Here is a 17,672-nt window from a genome sequence, read left to right on the forward strand (position 1 = left end):
AACGTCTCTCAGGATTTGTTTTAATTCTCGTCATCCGAGTCACGACGTAAATTTCATCGAGGAAACGATCGAATCTTGAGGAAGCTTTCCCTTTTCACGGTGTTCGGTAGCAAAGAAGCTCGCGCTCGCGGGTCGAAAGGTCGAGGCGGATAAGTCTATCGTCTAAACGGTCGGTTATCTGGCTAGTCGATCGGCATTGTCTTCCCCCGGCGGCTCCGGAAGCCATTCGGAAGCGGAATATATCCGAGGGCGGGTGAGCGAGAGGGGGGGGCTCGAGGAATCGAGCGAACGGCCGCGCGGTGGTCGACGACAAAGGTGGCCCCCGAGAAAACAATTTAGCTCGATCAACGTTTCCAAGCCGGAATCTCTCAGGCGTCGTCTAATTAAAACGCTGTCCTGCGCGGATATAAAGTCGGAGGTTATCACCGGGCGTCGTATCTGATATCCCCGAGCGGGCTTAATCCGACTGTATTTCCAGCCGTGGCGTTTCGTGGGGCACATGCGCCCCGTCCCGTGCACGTACACGTGTTTGCGCGTATATGGAACGAATGGAAACTCGGGTAGTCTCATTTCCTGTCTGCGGGGGTCCCGCAGGGGATACATAATTAGCCGGTTCGCCCGTTCCTCGGAACGCCGAGACACGAGGGGGTAGGAAACGTAAGGAGACCTTTCGTCGAGCCCGTTCGCCTTTTGCTTCAGCTTCCTCTTCCTCCTCCTCTCTCTCCTGGCTCCTCGTGCTCGTCGATCGCGCGGGAAATTATCCCCCGTACGCAGCTGCCGACCCCGACGAATGGAAATTATTTTTCACGAGGAACCGTCCGCGCGAATCCTCCGACCGCCAGGGGTCCACTTTCTCTCTCTCGTCCGTTTCTTCCCTGTTGCAATTTCCTAAACGAAACGGGGCCGTCCCTATGAACTTGACCGCGAGCGTATTAAAGCCCGCTGCGAGACGTACAGCGAGGAATTAATCTCAATCGTCGGCGGGCCGTGGCGGGCGTCATTTATCACGGACTCGTTGCCCGACGGAGGGCTCGAGAATCCACGGATTGATATGAAGTTCGCAAACGGTAGCCCGCGCGGCCGATTCCGTCGCGACTGCTGGCGAGATCTATCAGTCAAGGGAGCAGCGAACACGGAAAATGGAAGAAGGAGCCGTGCTCTCGCGGCGCGCGCCAGGGGGACCAAAAGGGACCTCGAAACGCGCGGATGAAAGGGAGCTGTAAACGTAGATTCGCCGTGGGTGGGCTTTGTCGCGAACGAGGATTCACCCTGTACGGTATCGTCGTCCAAAGTAGCCCGGTTGGATCTTACCCCCGCTGACAATGAACTCGCGTAAACGTCGCGATTAACGCGCTACCGAGCGAACTACCCACGGGGCCAGATCCCTTTTTGCAAACGAGACCGTCCGCCTTTAAGCGCGGTATCAAATCTGCATAAGCATGGGAGCTGCTCTTTAACGAGTTCCGACGGAGGAACGGTGATTTTTACTCGGAAGCTTTATCGCGTTGCTCCGCGCCTCTCCGCCCTCGTTTGAATTTCGTTTTACATGGATACTCTCGTTTATTACTACGCGACTCTCGTACAGGCTGCTTCGATGACTTACACTCTCACTGTGAAACTTTGTTCCTTCCATTTATTTCCACCAAATGTACAAAGTACTTTTTTCATTTTGGTGATCACCACCGTCGACAAATTATATTTCTAATTTATTTGTACATAATCCGGGAGTATTCGAAAGTGTTCTTGCGGTGGGTCGAAAGAGGCGAATTAATGCCGCGAACTCGGACGGACATCTTATTCGCCGGCATCGATTTGATCGACGAGCAGAAGAAGCATGGAATCTCAGGCATCCGCTGATTGAATCGGCCCCGTAGCTCCCTCGACGAGCAGTCGCGCACGGTTTGATAAATGTTGTCCGTCTGCCGATACGTCGGATAATATTTGCGAGGATCCGACAGAAATCGAAAGGCCGGGGCGACGGGATCGAGTGTAATTCGATTCCGTCGGCCCCCTTATTCCCGTTCGTTCCAAGGAACAGCGGTCCTGACACTCGTCCCAGGTCGATCGGGGACCACCGCTTCTCGATCTCGAAACCAATTTCTACACCCCCCTCCGTTCCCACCCCGCGCGGCGCTCTGATCTTGAATTATGTTTCTCATATTTCCATCGACTCTCGCCGTCTCGTTTGCTTCGATTAGCCTTCTCTTTCCACGAAAACCGAGAAAACCTTTTCACCGTTCACCAGACAACGGTATCTTTTTGTCTTCGGACGTCGTCCAACCTGTTACACTTACTCATACCCGAATAAAAGTGTTCCATTAATATCACCAAAGAACATAGTCAACCTTGTCAGTCGGTCGTTTCTACAGATCCACGATTTCTAATATTTTTTCGATCGGTTACTTGGCCGCCCAGAGATTCGAGATAAGAAGTATTCCGTCCAGAAATTAAATTCAACAAGATCGACGACGCTCGGAGCTGCAACGACGCGAAACCGACTCGGAGAAAGAGAGTTCGACTCTCGGGGACCAGCAATCCGATCAGTCGATTCTTTTTCTTCTGCGAGTGTATCGTCTGACACGATGGAGGTTGCTCGTACACGAATGGCTCGAGCAGCACTAACTGCGAGATCACGGACCGTGAAAACCTCAAATATTTTATTCGTATTACGGTTGTGTTTTGTTCAAAGCGTCTATGATACTCTTACCGCACAATTATATCTCACTCGTTCCCCGAGTTTCTCAGTCTCTAACCTCCTTACAGACGGATCACTGTGTTTTCGATAAAACATTTCAACTCCTGTACGATCTTCTAGGGGCTTTGTTAATAAATATACAAAGTAGAATCGACAGCTATCTTAGTTGCTTTTATTTTCAATGGTTCGTGCATCATTCGAATTCCCATTTCGAAGAAATGTCATCTGTCCGTGTTTCCCGTGTAACACGATCGGTTCTGCTCGTAATTATCGTCGGAGAATGGCCGAAGTACCGGTGGCGAAATAAGGAATATCCTTGCAGGACGAAGGTTGTTTCCTGACGGGAGTCGTTAGGAGACCGAACGAACCCCTCTCGCCTCGGATGTCATGGTCCTGAGGGTGGCGTTTTCGGGATCGCGCACTTTGGATCCCGTTACCCAGGCCAGTCGCGCCACCCCCGAATGCGCGGAACCGGCTCGTTTATTATTTCGACTGGGTGGAAGTTTCCAGAGGGCCGAAAGACGATCTCCGTCGCGACGATTCGCAACTCGTTCGAATTAGGCGAACCTAAGTTGCTCATTTCTCCCCTCGAGGCAACCGTAACACGATCGCGATCAAGAATATCAGTCTATAATGATCTAGCCCTCGATCCACGATCGACGTTACCCATAAAAATGCGAATCTTCTGGCAATGATAATAACGTGTCTATATTTCAGCTCGAAAACATTGAGAAATTGAAATTGTGATTTTTCTTGATTGATAATATACTTTCAATGGTCAGATATAATTACGTAATAAAATATATTACACGTACGAATTCGTGTATAATCATATGAATTAAGTCCTCGAACGATGTAAAAACAATTTTCGTTCCCGACACTGTAGTCGTTGCGCGGTAAACGCTTGGTAAAACGATTGTCGAATCGATAAATAATAATAACAATAAACGGAAAAATAAAAAAAAATGGTCGGGTGTCAACGTCGTTCAATCGTCGCGCGGGTACGGTTCGCGAAAGTTCCCCGCGATCCGGCGAATATTCCGGCCCCGGGCTCGTTTATCGAAAAACCGGCTCGACAGCGGCATACTTTCGACAATTTGGCCCCGCTGGGCTCTTTGTACTCTCGAAATCACGACTGTTCCCGTCATTATCGGAACGCTCGTCACGCGTCCCGCGATGCTTTTGATTTTTCACGGCAACGAAAAACACGCCCCGCCCTTGTCCGAGCCACCGATCGCGTTAATGAAAAACACCGCTCGAGATGGCGGAAAATATTGGCGTCGAGCGCCCTTTGTAAAACGCGGCTCGCCGATCCGCGCGCGCAGCTACGGGACTCCGTTGCACGCGCGTTTCGGAATCGCCACGGCCGGTTTTCTTCTTCGACGTTCGCGAGATACGCCCGTTAATGAACTCCCGCTGCGACCGGTCGGTCGTTCCACAGCGTCGGGGATGGAGGATCCCCGCGGAGTTCGTCATTACCGAATCAAAATTAAAGGCAAAGATCTGGAGGAGGGCATCGCTCGCTCGTCTTATTAGTTCCTTGTGCGTTACGTTGGACGTTCAATGAACGGGACGGGGATTGATACGGTTCAATCGACCGACGATCGGACCAGTGGGGGTGTATTTAGCGCGACGTTTGTCTTTGAACCTCCATTCTCGCGATTATATGTCAAACTCTACGGTTTTAATCGAATCTTTCGCTTTTCATGGTTCGGGAGGGGATGCAACTATGGTCCTCTACGTTCACCCTCGATACAGGGTAGTTATTCTCAGTTTTCAAGAATCTACCCAGTTTTCTTCCGAGGGGGCGTCGAAGGAGATTTAGTCCAGTTGTCCATTTTGCATAAGGAAGAGGAGCAGGTCTTTCGGGCGAAGCTCGAGGCTCCGGTTGCGAGATGGAAGGGCGGCGGTCGGTAATTATTCGCGACTAGCGGCGAGCGTTTCCGTAGGTTGGAAAGGCACGCGGCCGCGTAATGAAATCCATGATGTATTAACGCGGTGTGTAAAGGCTATATGCGCGTCTAAGTGTCTACTCACGCGAGGCCAGGTAAACGCGCCGGTAAACGCACGCGGGCGCGCGTAAACGCGGCACGCAAGCGTGCAGCCCGGAACCCTGAAGACGTAGACGCGGCCGCGCAGCGACGCTCGCCGTAATATTCGACTAATTACAAATTTAATAACCCCGGCTCGTTGCCGGTTACGGCGACGTCTAAGCGAATCGGCCCTCAACCTCTCTGCTCTCTCTCACTCTCTCTCTTTCGCTTTCTCTGTCCCTCTCTCTCTCTCTCTCGCTCTTTGCTCCTTTCGACGTTTCCTCCGCCTCTCTCGCTCCGTCCCCGTCCTCCCTTTTGTTCCGTAAGCACCGTCGGGTCTCCGACGAATCCACCGTATCCTTCTTCTCGTACGAATCCGCTCCGCTCCGCACCGGACCGGCGAGGAAGCCACGAGGGCGAGGCCGCCGAGAGGAGGCGGACCCAGATACCCATCGGTCTTCGTAATCGACTCGTATTACCAATTAAAATATTAATTATCTCTGGAATTAAGTCGTCGCGATATCGGACGCGCACGACGCGTCTATTATTCGTTAGCAGTCGTCCCTCGAATTCCTGCGATCATCCGTAATTTCGACGCCATTTTTTAACCTCCACTATGGAATTAAACAAATTGTAGCAGCAAACGTGTTAAGATTGACGAGGATCGCAAAATTAGGGGCAAAAATCTTTCGCGAAGTCGAAGAAATGGACGCCTCGTGTAGGGGTGGAGAAAGAGGGCGAGAGTCTCTCCTCTCCATTCCGCTTAACGCGGCAGTAACTTATCGCTCGTAGACGCGCCACGGTATTTCTCTCCGGCTCTTTGAAAGCATTTTCTCATTAAAAAATTAAGGTTCGAGGAGGCGACGGGTGGGGTCTCGCGCGGGTCTCGCGGGCTCTCGCGGAGCCGAGGATGCTCCGGAGGGTGGTTTGCGGCGGGAGGGAGGGTCGGTAAGTGCTCTGCGGCTCCCAGATGCGCCCAATATTATGTTTAATGATATTAACTTCTTACTTAATGGTCCGCGGTTCGATTCGAGGCGCGAAGAGGCGGCCTCGGCCCGCGCGCCGAGGAGAGCCGCCCCCGGGAAAAAAAGTATACCCGGGAGAATAATTTGCGAGAGGAGGAAGACGACCGGTAGGAGCACCGACGACTTCGCGGGGACCGAGGGGGAAGCCTAATCGCCCGGGAAACACCCATTTCGTTTTCACTCGCGCCTCTCGGAAAATAAATTCGTAAATATGCGGATGACCTCGAGCGTAAAGCGCGCGATAAAAGCGTCCCTCCGGTTCCTTTTCGTCCGCTATTCTTAATTCCTTCAGCCCCCCTATGATATCCTTTCCCAAAGAAATATATCAAACATGGCTTCCAGACTGTTCGTAACAGCAGACACCTTTTGTATCTTGTTTCGTCGCTTCGTCGAACAGTGGATCATATTTTCAATTCATACATCGAAACAGCAGAGTTTTATTTTCATCGACCACTTAAAAGAGCAACACTTCCTAGTGCATCACTGGGAAGTTCACTGAGTATTGCAGGAGAAGAGAAAGAACGGTCCAGGATTAAGGGGAATGCGGTACTACCAGCAAGTAGAATGTGGACAGCGTCGAGTAATTTTGCCTCACAGTGGCTGACCATAATGTCCGACTCGATACGCCTCGCGCGGAATGTCCTATTCCCCTTGCACGGTACGCGAGTAGCGATGGGACCGAGAGAACGCGTTTGCTTTTCGAATCGATAGTCTTGCGTCGAACCACTCTGTTAGATGAATTTCTACGTTCTTGATTTAGGGTGGGATTGTAAAAGCAGCTTGTTTAAAATTTCTGTATCTGTGCCTCGAGCAATAGAGACGTTAAATAAAATAAAATAAATGGCGACTGTCGGGAGGTAAGGGTCTCGAGCGGTCATTACTTCCTTTGTTGGCAGTGTTACCTCGTCGTTGGCAGTGTTTAGCTGGGACGTCCCGCGGCATCGGCACGCGAATCTTAACGATTCCCGTCGAGCTACCGAGCAGCCTGAAGGCAGCACGAGATTAAAAGCTTCAGCTTACAGCAGCACAAGTTCCTTTTATTACGATTTTGCATTTCACGTTACATCGACTCTTTGTAATACGGCAGATAGAATCGACGTCGATTAAGAGCCTCTTTTATTCCTCGTACCTAGCGTATTTATAGATATTAATGCACCGGCGAAAGATTTTTATCGTGGTCATTCACGCGTGCTTTCTCACAATATGAATTGTACTCTCTCATTTTCCGCTCCTTTTTCCCCCCCCCCCCCCATTCTTTTCAAACTCTGAGAAGGTAGTTAAATCGTAACTCGGTTGTATGTTGAACGAAACTTTAAAAATTCAAAGAGCGAGGAAGATAGCTTTCTCTGAACCCGAGGGATAACATTCTTGTAAACTCGAAGGACATTACTGAAATTCACGACCAATCACCGGTCAAACATCTTACGCGACTTGTATCCACTAATTGCAATTCCTTGTTTCGCACTACCAACTCTTTAACGACGACAGCCTTGGAATCCCGCGGCAATTGCGTTCGAGACGAAGTATTGTTTCTTTTATTCCGCAATGAGAAATGAGGCTGTCGACCACGAAGCCTTACCTCCTTACGTAACGCTACAGTTTGCACAATTTTCAAAGTTACATCGAATTTCGTGTTTCTTTAAATGGAATATTGTATTTCTTTTTATACGGGTGCCGGCAAGTGTTATGAAGTCGTTGCAGCGGACGACGATCGATGTCTTTATTACTTTACGTTTACACGATACGCTCGAAAATTTGCTCCTTCGCGAGCACTGTAATCTGCTACGCAGCGAATGATTAATCGCGCGAGCAATAAGTCCTTTTGTCGCGCATGCAACGATCGTTTGCCTCCTCGTGCTTTCTCGAGCCGCGAGTGCAGTTTGATAGACGATGCTTTTTATGCATCCCCGCGGAAAGTAGTCTAATGATCTCGAGTCCGCCGACCTTGTCGGCCATTGCATCGGTCCACCGATAATACGTGGTCTACTTATGTTAATTAAAAGTGAAGTCGATTGAAGAAGATCCATAGTCGAAGAGCTGATAATTCCGAGTCATAAGAGGGTTAGATAGGTCAGTTAAGGTACGCTACACTCAGGAGAGGTCGCCTGAAACGATCACCATACTGGTCTCTGCTGGCCTCCAATGGCCTCTGTTGACTGTTGCTGACCAGTCCAGATACTTTTGACAATGTACAATGACTACTGCAACGAGCTCTGCTGACCTCTGCTCATCTCTACTTGCGTGAACTGGTCTGTACTGGTCTCCGCATGCCTCTGCATCCCTCTGCTGGCCTCTGTTGGCCCCTGCTGACCACTGCTGACCACCACCGATGCTTCCGACAACGTGTGACGATTACTACATGTTACTGCTTGCCCCTGCTGGTCTCTGCTTGCCACTCCTTGCCACTGCTGGCCTCCGCTGACCACTGCTGACCACCACCGATGCTTCCGACAACGTGTGACGATTACTACATGTTACTGCTTGCCCCTGCTGGTCTCGGCTTGCCACTCCTTGCCACTGCTGGCCTCCGCTGACCACTGCTGACCACCACCGATGCTTCCGACAACGTGTGACGATTACTACATGTTACTGCTTGCCCCTCCTGGTCTCTGCTTGCCTCTGCTGGCCCCTGCTGACCCCTGTTGACCCCTGCTGACCCCTGCTGACCACTGCTGACCCCTGCTGACCCCTGCTGACCCCTGCTGACCCTTGTTAACAACTTCTGCTATGATATGTATGTATTAAAACATTGTATAATGTAAATCTATGACAATAAATGTTATAATTTCAAAGAATTCTATGTGTTTTCGTTATTTTTACCGTTCTTTACCTCTCCAAAGCATTCCCATAGTTATAAGATACGTGCCACCTCTTCCGCTATCATGTCCTCCTGATAACGAAGTCTAAAATGAACCTAAAACCTATCGTTTAAAAATTAACTTTAAAATTTTTCGTCAAAAAGTCCTGAAACAACTGGAATGTCCTGAAACAGCTGGAAAGTCCTGAAACAGCTGGAAAGTCCTGTAACAACGAAAAAGTCCTGAAACAACGAAAAAGTCCTGGAACAACGAAAAAGTCCTGAAACAACGAAAAAGCCCTGAAACAACGAAAAAGCCCTGAAACAACGAAAAAGTCCTGAAACAACGAAAAAGCCCCGAAACAGCTGGAAAGTCCTGAAACAGCTGGAAAGTCCTGAAACAACGAAAAAGCCCTGAAACAACGAAAAAGCCCTGAAACAGCTGGAAAGTCCTGGAATTACTTGGAAACCCTGAATTTTTGGCAAAGGTCTGAGTTTCAGGACTTTCAAGCTGTTTCAGGACTTTCAAGCTGTTTCAGGATTTTCCAGTTGTTTCAGGAATTTCCAATTGTTTCAGGACTTCCGAGTTGTTTCAGGACTTTTTCTTAAAGTTAATTTTTGATTTTGGCAGCAAGTACGAGAGCTGGACACTTTGGGAATCGAATTTTAACCGGGAAAACGGTCTCTTAAAACTAAGGCAATGATTAGGAGAGGAAAAGGAAGGTAAAAATGATGAGAACACATAGAATTCTGTTAAATTATATCATTTATTGCCATAGATTTACATTATACAGGGCTTGAATAGTTATACATCATGTCAGAAGTTGATAACAAAGGTCAGCAGTGGTCAGCAGTGGTCAGCAGTGGTCAGCAGAGGGATGCAGTTGCATGCAGAGACCAGCAGTAACAAGTAGTAGTAGTTATACGTTGTCAGAAATACCAGGAAAGGTCAGCAGCGGTCAGCAGAGTCCAGCGAAGGTTGGCAGAAGTCAGTAGTAATCGTTATACGTTGTCAGAAATATAAGCGGTGGTCAGCAGAGGCCAGCAGAGGTTGGGAGAGGCTAGAAGTAGCCAGTCGTAATCGTTATACGTTGTCGGAAGTATCAGGTGTGGTCAGCAGTGGTCAGCAGAGGCTTGTAGAGGCAAGCAGAGACCAGCAGGGGCAAGCAGTAACATGTAGTAATCGTCACACGTTGTCGGAAGCATCGGTGGTGGTCAGCAGTGGTCAGCAGAGGCCAGCGGAGGCCAGCGGAGGCCAGCGGAGGCCAGCAGTGGCATGGAATGGCAAGCAGAGACCAGTAGGGACAAGCAGTGGCATGTTGTAATTGTTATACGTCGTCAGAAATATAAGCGGAGGTCAGCAGAGGCCAGCGGAGGCCAGCGGAGGCCAGCGGAGGCCAGCGGAGGCCAGCAGTGGCAAGGAATGGCAAGCAGAGACCAGCAGGGACAAGCAGTGGCATGTTGTAATTGTTATACGTCGTCAGAAATATAAGTGGAGGTCAGGAGAGGCCAACAGATACTGGGAGAGGCTGGCAGTAACCAGTAGTAATCGTTATACGTTGTCGGAAGCATCGGTGGTGGTCAGCAGTGGTCAGCTGGGGCCAGCAGAGGCCAGCAGAAGCCAGCAGAGGCTGTGAGAGGCTGACAGTAGCCAGCAGTAATGGTTATACGTTGCCAGATGTAGCAGATGTGATATCTGAAATGGTATACATATGGACGCTCATACATAGGAATAATAAAAAAGAATTTATTTTTCTTCAATAATTCAAATATGATCGGGGGGTCTTAATACGTGAATTTCACAAAATTTTTGTTCATTATAGTACCTTGCTTATGTTCGTCTACATACATAGGTCGGAAAGTAAAAAATACCTGGGCAGTCGAGACTTGAAATCGTATGCCATTGACGTGAGGTCGAATTTCAGTTGTCCAAGATCGAGAAGGCAAATGTGAGCCTTCCTCTCCCGACTCCCACGAGGCTTCGGAGAATCGAGAAAGAGGGCATGCGTCAGTTTGTCATTGTCGACTTTCCGTAACTCCACGAGCTCACGTACGCGTGATCTGGCATGTGTGAGTAGGGCACCGTGGGTGCTTTTCTGGCACCTCTTGCTGGAAGTTGCTTGTACATCGCAACGTCGCTCGAACGCGACCAGGCGACAGCCGTGTCGCGCAACAAAGCGTCCAATGTGACCACAGCCTTAACGAGCCCGGCCCTCGTAAAGCCGAACATTCGAGGAAACCGAAAGAAAATAATAGAAGATGGCCACGGGAGTATCGCGAGCGAGGGCCTCGCACCGCGCGTCCTTTTAAAGCGTCGTCGACGTCGTTACGCGCTCGATTCGGACAACGAGGACTCTCGGGGGAGGCTTCCGAAGCAGTCGATTCGTTTCGATGCGGTTTAAATCCCAGATTCTCACGATCCTCGATCCGTGAAACGCAAGGAACCCGTGAATCGTTCGTGTTTTAATTATTAATTAATCGAGCGGACCAAATAATTTTGTCCGTATTCTCATAGGCATCATTTCGATTCCAAGGTATTCACGTTTTACTTACACGCCCCGCAATAGCGAGTCGCGTACAAAATGGTGGCCGTTTGCATCGGTGTAATAAAGAAGCCTCGTAATAAATGATTTGTATGCATTTATTATTTCCTGCGGCATAATTGAAGCACATGCTGCGGTAATTCTTAGCATCGTCCTCCGTTATCGCGTGTTCATTATGGTAAACAACATTTTTTAATTTCCCTCATAGATAGAAATCTAATGGAGCGGGAGCTTCCCCTCCGTCCGGTCCAACGTCGAGGAAATTTGGTACTTATCGTTGCTCTTGCAATTCCGGAATAACGAGTTGATCGCGGATAAACGAGTAATCGTTCCCGATGACGCGTATCGTAATAAACACACGTTCGAATATTAATTCGTGTACCAGTGACTGATCGACGACGTTCAGAAATATTAATATCCCGAATCAGATAAGTGGAAGGCGAACGAATTTATTACCTTACAGCCATATGAAAAACCACATACGGTCCCTTAAAAAGAAACCGACGACCTTAAAATCTCACGGAGCGTTATTTATTTCTACAAAGATACTATTTTGCGAAGAGGTAACTTCGCGTGGTATCCCGCATTGTACGCGCAAAAACACGCGAGTAGAATTCCGCTTCTCCCAGCGAACTGGTTAATCCTCTGTAATCGCAGTCGGATACCCAACAATCTACATTTTTGAAGACCGGACTTGATCCTATAGTCTCAATATGTATCAACCGTAGTTTTAAAGCAATGGTGCCGGCGTACAATCTGTTTACAACAATTATATGAAAATTTCTCGCCGGCCCGGCAGGTATAAGTGGAAGGGTTATTAAAATTTACCTTTCAATTTGCATCCCGTTATTAGCGTTCACCGACAGTTCTATCGTGTAATTTCGCTCGTAAGGCAAATATAATTTGCGTCGCGGAGGGCTAACGAGTAACAAACGAAACGGAAATTTCGGCTAACGCGGAACATTGGTTTCTCGATAAGACGCTCGTTTCGTCTACCTGTCGCGATGGACGAATAATGCAGATTCGAGAGAAGGCGACGCGTCTCGACGCGAAAGACGGCCGGGGGGGGGGATGGAAAAAGCGCGAATCGATTAACGTCGATAATCGATTGGAACGCGCGGTTCGAGAGAGAGACCGGCACTTATCTTCCTACGCGCGCGGATTCGCTCGCTCGACGACTAGAATAATTATTTAATTAATGCCTTGCCCGGCCGAGCGGAGGTGGACTCGGCCGATTTCAATCCCCGGAATTAATACTAAAGCTTTCCTCTGTGTGGTTGTCTGGTTGCAGGCTCCGCGAGGAGAGAGGAGACGCCGAGAGGGCACTCGCTTTGGACCAAAAACCCAGGGACCTGAGCTCGCACAATGGTAAGATAAATACGCGTACGCTCGTTTACCGTAATTACAGTAATCGGTCGATAATACGGCGAATAACGCCGAGTAGTATCATGGACCGGAGTCCTATTATGCGAACGATGCATCCTCTTGTTCTCCTGATACGCCTCGATGTACAAAGACACTCGAGAGTTGGGGAATATTTTACAATTTTCTTTCATTACGATTCACCACAAATTAGGAAGACGCAACAAGGAAATATTTTTTATCGAGACTACCCTTTGATATTGTTCCAAAAATTGAATCGTTCGTTTGAATCGAAACGCACTCGATCGCTGGAATATTTGCCTCGTGGATATCGTATCGATAGAAGCGTCGATGCATTTTCGAACGCCATCAATTTCGTCCAGGTGTGAGACGGGACCGAGAACAGGTGATAATCAGTCCGTGGAATACGTCGCGCGTGGAACAAGTTCCCAAGCCGAAACCGAAGATGATGTTTCTCGCCCGAGCAACGTGTGGCCGAGCGTTGTCATGCAGAAGCGCAACCCGACGGTTTCCTTCGCCAATAAACGTTATCTTTCGCTCCAATTCGTCGTTCAAATTGATCAATCGACGTTGATAACGATCGCGGACGTTTCACCTGGTTCGAGTCGCTCGTAATAGAGCGCAACTTTCGCGACCCATCCGGATTGTCAAGTAAAATGTCTTCTCAAACCATTATTTACAACGCTCGATAAAGTAATCCTTAAACACGCGTTAGCTTTCTACGGTCCTTTAAAGTTTGACGTTTCAAAAATTGGTTCGAGGATCGCGGGGGAGGATCGAGAGTAGCGCGAACGGTGTTCCCGAAAGGCAAGCGACGCGGAAAGATTTCGTAGCGCGTCGAGGACGAGTTAACCGAGCGTGGCCGAGTCCGGGGCCAGTCGTTTTCTCGGTTTCTTTATTTCTCGTTGCTGGCCGGAGCGTTTAGAAGGCCCCGAGAGATTAAGTCCGATATCGGGTTACGGGGCACCGCGGCTCCGCCTTTCTTCTGATTCCCCGTAATATTTTAATCCGTCCGATCGAACCTTTTATCCCGCTGGTGGCGGGTATCCGCGCGGTCCAGCCGTGCGGAGACAAACCGGACGTTTCGAGTTCGAATCCGATCGTGTTCCGATCGACGGCCCCACGGAATCGACGGTCCCCGGCCACCGCGAGTGATTTCAACGCCGACGCGGCCCCGTCGATCGTGCTCGATCGAGCCGATTCCGCTCCGATGGTCCTCGTGGCCACGGAGGATCGACTTCGTTCCGGCTACTTGGAACCCAAACAGTTCCTCATTGGCGATTCAATCCAAATACGACTCGAGATCCCAGAGATCGTTTCCCGATCGAGACCATGAAAAATTACTCTATTTCCAGAGTCAAACGCGGTTAATGGTGCTTCAAATTCTACACCGCGATCTGGATCGTATCCATTCATCACTCTCGTGACTCTACAACCTTATCTGTATCAGTTTCCGATACCATTCGATCATCTCTCCTACATTTTTAATTATAATATCTGTCCGCGTCGGTTCGAGGCTTCGTTTTCTTCGCCGCACGTCTTGCTCTTGCAATTTTTATTCTCCCCGACGCTTTTGCATCCCATACTTGCGTTTTATTGTACCATCAGATCCTTTAATCTTCGGCGCTTTCCTTAATGTTTCCGCTGGTTCTCAGTTATACTTATCTTGTTCAAGGATAGTGGCGCCCGTGCGTGTACGTTAAGCTTTCAAGTTATTTTGTCAGACGAAACGCACGGTATTGCTCTTTTCTTGGTGTTTGTATTCCCATTAGTATTCTCTATTCGTTTTTGCGCTTATTTATAGACGGCTTCGAAAAGGTTTTACCAAAACGAAGAGGTGTGAGCTGTTTCCCTATATGTATATGATACGTTCGAGGTAAAAATTTGATGACAGAAAAATTACAACGCTTCCCAGCCCCCTAATGAACGACACGACGCATCGATATCGTTGCACGTTACTATCCACGAGTCAATATCGGTTCGAATTCTACATTCGTTTCGCGCGAGGTAATTAAATATATTTTTAACCCCGATGGAAGAAATTATCAGGTTTAATAACAGCGTATCGACAAACGTCGTGTTTCTAATTATACATATGTCGCTACCGCGGTGACGCGACGCACGTGAAAGATTAGAAACTGCCGTGAATATACTCATTTGTTAGAATAATATGACACGCGCTTGCAGCTCGCTGACGCAAGAGCAATTCTGTCAATTTGTCGATGGTTGTCTGGTCGGCTATAACCAACTGCCAGTCTCCTTCTACAATCAAACTCGGTCATAACGAACACGGATACAGCGGGATCGCGGCTATAATAAGCAAGAAGGCGTCGTGATTTTAATTAACGCATATTCCCATACTATTGTTCGCCTTTACAGCCCGCTGAGCGGATACGGCGCGCGAATTTCCGAAAATTTTCGGTATATCAAGGCGAAATCTCAGATCCCCGGCGAAAGTTACAATTCAAATAAATATTAATTATAATACTGCTTCCGTATTAATTACTGGAAAAATAAGTTCTTTGACACGACCTACGCAATCACATTATTTTTCGATCTTCTGATCTATTTGAACTTTACACTTAGATCGCGCTACTTTATTAATGTAACTATTCATAGACATCTCTTGGATATAGAATGGAGTTCACTTCCTTGTAAGTGATCCACCAATGATTCAACGGAATAGTTTGGATATTTAACCGATATAACGATCGTTGTGAACTCCGTGGAGCTCGTTAGAACCGACTGGAACCGTATTTGCACGCTCGATGCATCGGTTGGGTGTGTTATCGTTGCACGATAATATTCGTAACAGTTGCGCAACGTTCGTCGGTGCATCGTTGCGTCGGTGGTTGCACGTCCCGCGGGGCAAAGACGTTAAACAAACGTATCGAGTGGCGGGACAGCTCTACCGGTTCGACGGGTGCACGGTTTGGCCTCGGCGATGCGTCACTCGGGGCCGGCGTCGCTGGCCAAACAGTATATCTATCCACGTCAGGATTAAAATGCTAGGATATCAAATAGAAGGAGCAAGGGGAGCGGGATGATATTCGCGGAAAGTGGATGGGCCGGTCGGATCCCGGGCAAACAGAGATGCGCCGGGACAAATAAGATCCATCAACCGCGAGACGCTCGGTCTTCTTTTCCGGGAAAACGAATCGGCATCGAGAGATCTTTGCAGATTGACCATCGAGTCACTTGTCTTCCAAAATACACGCGAGACCACCTAGCAAGTTAAATTTTGCCCAAACTCGTCTCTATATTGTTTCTGAAGATTCTAATTCCTTGGATCTAGTCTAAGAGTCGACATGAAATAGCTCACTGATTTTTGCTTTTCTATTTTAACGAATGTTTAGACGTAGGGATAATCCAGGATGGGGTTGTTGCAGGTTCCTCGAACGGTCACAGTCCCGTGCTGAACCTGTCGAAGACGGCGGGAAGCGGAAGCGTGGGCGAGCACTCCGGAAGCGAGGCCGAGGCGTCGCACCGCTCGCAGGACGACGAGGACGAGGACGATAACCTGTCCGAGGATCTGGACGACGACAACGAGAAGGACGAAGGTGAGACGATTCGCGGGGAAACGCGTCCGATCTAGGCGATCGATACGCGAGCGCGGGACCGGCGAACGATCCGGTCGATCAATTAGAAGCAGCCGGACCGTGACGGTGAATTTGACGTGTGCCGAAAGTCGAAACGATGTTCCCTGTTCCGCGGCGCGCATACGTAAAATAATTATATCGAATCGACCGGACGGACCGCGTTTAAAGATGAGTTCCCCGAGACGACTGGTAGGTCAGACCCTCTCATCGATCATCTCGGACCCGCTGAGGAACGACGTTCTGGGATTCGTCTTCTCTATCGCGCGGCCCGAGGAACTCGCCTCAGCGGTTGTCAAAACTTGTCCGTCACTGCCAGATGGAAACTATCCCGGTGGTGTTTGGAATTTTTGCGCTCGAGCGTTTTTTCATTTACGCCCCGGTGTGCCCCCCTCGAGATTTACAGCGATCTGGATCGCGGTGCGTTCCGGGTTGCCTGATCCAAGGCGCGATTTTCACGAAATTTGGACCACCCACCCCGAGAATTTGGAATGTTAAATTTGCGTACGGGCAATATATGCATGGCTGTGAATTTAATTTTGTCGAAAGGATGACGCTGAAACTGTTTTGTTTCTACGATCGAGTTCTACGTATCCCCGGTGGAAGCACCACTGGCAGAGCGGTCTGGTCGTTAGACTCGCATCTTCGGTATTTAGTTTCATTTTAATAATGAAAGATGGGTCCAGATAAGAATCTCGGGCCGCGGGTCCGCGCTCGGTGCTATCTCGGCTGTCCCGCGCGCTTCGACGCATCGAGGCGTCATAATCGCGGTGATTTCTAATCGATTCGCCGATTGTCTCTGCGTCGCGCGCGTTAATTGGATATTCCAATTAGAGTCACGAAGTCCTCGCCGCAGACTTGGAGCGAAAAACGAAAATAAAAGGGGTCGCTGGGGCTCGTCGATCTTCGACGCGTTTGCTACCACCGTGGTACAAAAAATTCAATAAAGTAGTCGGGATTACTCGTTGTGTATAAAACTGTGGTAAACAGGACAGCCTAATACGTCTAATAATGCATCACGCGTACACCATGGCGATCTATTATTCGTACTTCGTTTGTTTGCACGAGCATAAAATATAAAATCATCGTTGTCGCGTTAATGCGTACTAAATTTTGTACAAAGTGGTAGCTCGATGGCTTACTGCAGATAGTGGACGAAGAATCGCGTATATTTGACGGAGGCCAAGGAACCCGTGCAGAGTCGAGAGTCGAAAAGATGGAGCGCCCGGCAGATTAGAGGATCCGGGGTGTGTACCCTCGAATTAGCGGGGCCCCTAAATTTCGGGAAAGACACGAGTTAGACGTATAAATTCTGGGGGTCGTGTTGTAGCCGCGGGGGGAAGGAATCCGTGTCTCGCAGCGTGTCGTATGCATCGGCTACATCCTACCTATGGTGCCCGGCCGCGGTGATCGAAGTAGAACCCCATCGAACGCCCGTGGGAGTGTACACGCCCGTGGAATGCAGTTCTGATTTAATGAGACGCGCGCCGCTATCTCGCTCTCGTTCCTGGAATCCGATCTGCCGCGATTCGGCCGTTTTCGTCGCGACTTCCTGGAGCTTCGATCGGATCCGTCGAGTACGCGAAATTCCCGGTGGTAC

General features: G+C 49.1%; 1 protein-coding gene across 1 annotated transcript in view; it reads left to right on the forward strand.

Moving 5' to 3' along the window:
- LOC122405381 (dachshund homolog 2) overlaps nucleotides 1-17,672 on the forward strand; it is a 184,666-nt gene that overhangs the window by 99,549 nt on the left and 67,445 nt on the right. Inside the window, exons 5-6 of the mRNA XM_043410074.1 lie at nucleotides 12,385-12,461; nucleotides 15,866-16,036. Of these exons, the coding sequence (XP_043266009.1) occupies nucleotides 12,385-12,461; nucleotides 15,866-16,036 (248 nt within the window). The remainder of the gene's footprint in view (nucleotides 1-12,384; nucleotides 12,462-15,865; nucleotides 16,037-17,672) is intronic.

The sequence above is a fragment of the Colletes gigas genome, unplaced genomic scaffold (genome assembly GCF_013123115.1).
Source record: "Colletes gigas isolate AHSC1104 unplaced genomic scaffold, ASM1312311v1 Colletes_gigas_Sc00001, whole genome shotgun sequence".
Taxonomy (NCBI): domain Eukaryota; kingdom Metazoa; phylum Arthropoda; class Insecta; order Hymenoptera; family Colletidae; genus Colletes; species Colletes gigas.